The sequence below is a fragment of the Octopus bimaculoides genome, chromosome 20 (genome assembly GCF_001194135.2).
Source record: "Octopus bimaculoides isolate UCB-OBI-ISO-001 chromosome 20, ASM119413v2, whole genome shotgun sequence".
Taxonomy (NCBI): domain Eukaryota; kingdom Metazoa; phylum Mollusca; class Cephalopoda; order Octopoda; family Octopodidae; genus Octopus; species Octopus bimaculoides.
The window spans coordinates 383514-386706 of record NC_069000.1 but is presented as its reverse complement, the minus strand read 5'-3'; the positions used below and the strand labels follow the sequence as shown (position 1 = coordinate 386706).

Sequence of the window (3193 nt, the reverse complement as noted above, 5' to 3'; positions counted from 1 at the left end):
ATATATATATATATATATATATATATATATATATATATATATATACATGCCGCGAAAACCCGTTTATACGAGATATATTGTGTTAAAAATCACAAAATACTTTTCACAGCTGAGCGAAACGAAATCGCTCAGTGATGGCTGCAAGAGCGACAGGTGTGGATTTGGTGGTTGTTGTGAGCGTTTTTGTCACTTTTGAAACAAGATCAAATCAGCCAGTTGTGGTCGTCATCATCATCATCATCATCAATATGTATGTGGGTGTGTATGTGCGTATGATGAACCGAAAATAATATAATACGATAAAAGGATATCTATTATTGTTATTATTATATATTGTACACACACACACATACACACACACACGTTTGGCTGACTTCAGTAAGTTTGATAGTAAGAAAGTAAAGTAAATAGGAACAAGAAACAACAGCAGAAAGCAACAGTTTATAATAATAATAATAATAATAATAATAACAACAACAACAACAACAACAACAATAACAACAATAATAATAATAATAGTAGTAGTAGTAGTAGTAGTAGTAGTAGTAGTAGTCTAGTGAAAAGCAGCTGGAACGAGACGAGTCGGAAGAAGAAAAACAGGAAAATAGAAATAAAAAAATATTTGAGAAAAAAACCCATAAAAAACAAAAGTGTCAGAGAGAATTTGTGACTAACGAAAAATAAAATAAAGTAAGTTGTTGTTGCCAAGGCAAATTGATAGGAGAGTTGCTTGTTTTATCGATTAATCATCTGCCAGAACACGTGGTTATTGATTGGTGATGACTGTACAGTTTGGAAGGAAAGAGTATAACGCGATGAAGTACGATGAGGTAATCGCTGGGAACCTCTCCGCTTCCTTGTCACGCCATCATCAATCATAGCATCAACCACAAATACGAAGACTGTCTCGAAGCAGTCGATCGCCCTGCTAGAAATAGCAAGCAAATCTACTTAAAATAACATCCGACTGTCTTTAAAACATGGAAGCTCGTCGGATAATGTGGTCTTCAGTTTTCTGCCCAGGGGATGGCGATATAGCATGAGAGGGGAAGACGGGAAGGTCACCGTTGGAATATTTGTGATCATAGTAGTGCCTGATTCCAGTTGACCAGAGAACCTGTACAGGGTCACTCAGCCTCCTAGAGATAACTGATAAATATCTTAAACCACATCTTATTGTTTCAATGCACCCCGTCGAGAGTCGCTGATATGCAAAAAGATTGGGCTGTCACGACTGGAACGTCTGTGATCATAGGTTCGAGTTCCAACAACGACAGAGAGTGGGTCTTTATGGTGGCCACTCGACATAACAGTCAAATCGCCTTGTTATCTTGAAAGCTGTGCAGGTCAGATTGGCTCAGTTATTGAAAAGAAGGCGAGGTAGCCATAACTGGCGCTCCTTTGATCACAAATCTGTTTTCTTACTGCATTCCTTGGGCTAATATAGACGCTTATATATCAAAATACCGGGTTATGGGACCGAACTTGAAATCCCGTATTAGCTAAGTGAACTTTTTAACCAATCACAAAGAGAAACATACCCAGGGAGAGGGGGATAAGAGTGTGTGTGTGTGTGTGTGTGTGTGTGCATGTCAACGAGTGCATATTTGTGCGCGTGTGTGATTATATTAGTGACACTGTTCACGATATGCAAATGAGTAAATATTCTTTTCACGTGATCCCCATATCCATCTCTTTCCACCCTACGCATGCGCATAAAAAATAATAATGAGTTTTGAAAAAAGTCACAACTCACCTCCAGCATCGATAACAAGATATTTAGTTCCTGGTTCGAACGTCGGTTTATTTCCTTCCGGTTGTGAAGTACCCAGCAACGTGCTGGCAGGCCATTTCCGGCAATGGAGAGAAGCAGCTTCCGGTTCGAGTGCTATTAATAACTGGTCACTGTTTTTGCTTGTAATCAAATCACCCTGATAGGAACGGGAACGACAAAGATAAGTTTAAAATTCAATAATCCCAAGGGTTAGGGTTGGTTACAATATCAATAAGACGAAACAATCAACGAATATCACCGCTGTTTCATTCAGGAATTTAAGAAGAGGGCGCCACCATCAGCAGCACCACCATCACCACCACCACAGGTGACGAACAAGAGAACATGAAGACAATTGCATTTTGCAGTGTATTGTCTGGGACACTCAGAATTCGTTTTGCTAGCAAATATTGTTCACAGGACACTTATCAGAACCTACAATTACAAGGTCTATGTGGGATGTTCTTGCAGCTATTATTTTTATTGTTATTAAACATCATCGAGTCTTTGCTGGGGAGGCAACTGTGACCAGCTTTGACTGTATTTCTATTAAAGATCTTGTGATAGTTACGTGAGTGTGGGAAGTGTATATCTATATGCTTTAGAAACCGTCTAATTACATCTTTTAACAACGTTCATGATGTGTAGAGAAATTATACTTATATATCTTCCTACGCTCCACGTCTTTTTGGTTTATCTAAGTTTGGTTGGATATAGGTTATATTGTTCTTAAAATTGGATCTTTCTAATGCGACATTGTAATACGGGACTTTTTGAAGGATGCTTCCTCAGAGGATTGGCTGCAAACACGCCCACTAATCCTATAAAACAGTTGTTTAACTATTGATGGTGAATGGTTAAAACATTTATCGATGTAGGTGTCCTTATCTGGTTTGTAGAAAGCTTTATATTTGCCTGTACGAAAATTCATGATAATGTCTAACAAAGTTCTCTACAAATTAGTTCTAACTGTAGTTTTATGCCTCAGTTCTTCTTAACTTTCCCATTTTCTGATTATTCTTCCTATGTTCTACTCCGAGGCGAGGGTCTCGCAGCAGAACAGAATTAGAATGATTCTATGCTAGTGTCTTTTACTTAATTGCTAAGGCTATGCAGGCTGTTGAGGCCAACCAAGTCCACTACATCTGCTCCGTAATGGATCGCCATGTTCGTTATTACAATGCTTTATTGCACTCGGCTGTTCTTTGGAGGTTGGGGGGGGGGCAAGGCTTGAAGATCGCAGGGTAAAACTCCACGATTTCTCACTGGATAAATTCGCATTTAGGGTTGTCTTTAATTTCCATATCTATATCAATAACAACATTAAGAAGAACTATATATCTGCATGTATGTATGTATGTATGTATGTATGTATGTATGTATGTATGTATGTATGCATGTTTATCTATTTATATATAT

The 3193-nt window shown here is 38.2% G+C and overlaps 1 protein-coding gene across 1 annotated transcript in view; it reads right to left on the bottom strand.

Annotated features, from left to right (window-relative positions):
• Positions 1–1952, bottom strand: part of LOC106878461 (heat shock 70 kDa protein 12A) — a gene marked incomplete at its 5' end in the record, with an annotated part of 3980 nt that extends 2028 nt beyond the window's left edge. The window contains one exon of the mRNA XM_014927676.2: positions 1757–1952. Within this exon, the coding sequence (XP_014783162.1) occupies positions 1757–1952 (196 nt within the window). The remainder of the gene's footprint in view (positions 1–1756) is intronic.
• Between the last annotated feature and the right edge of the window lie 1241 nt (positions 1953–3193).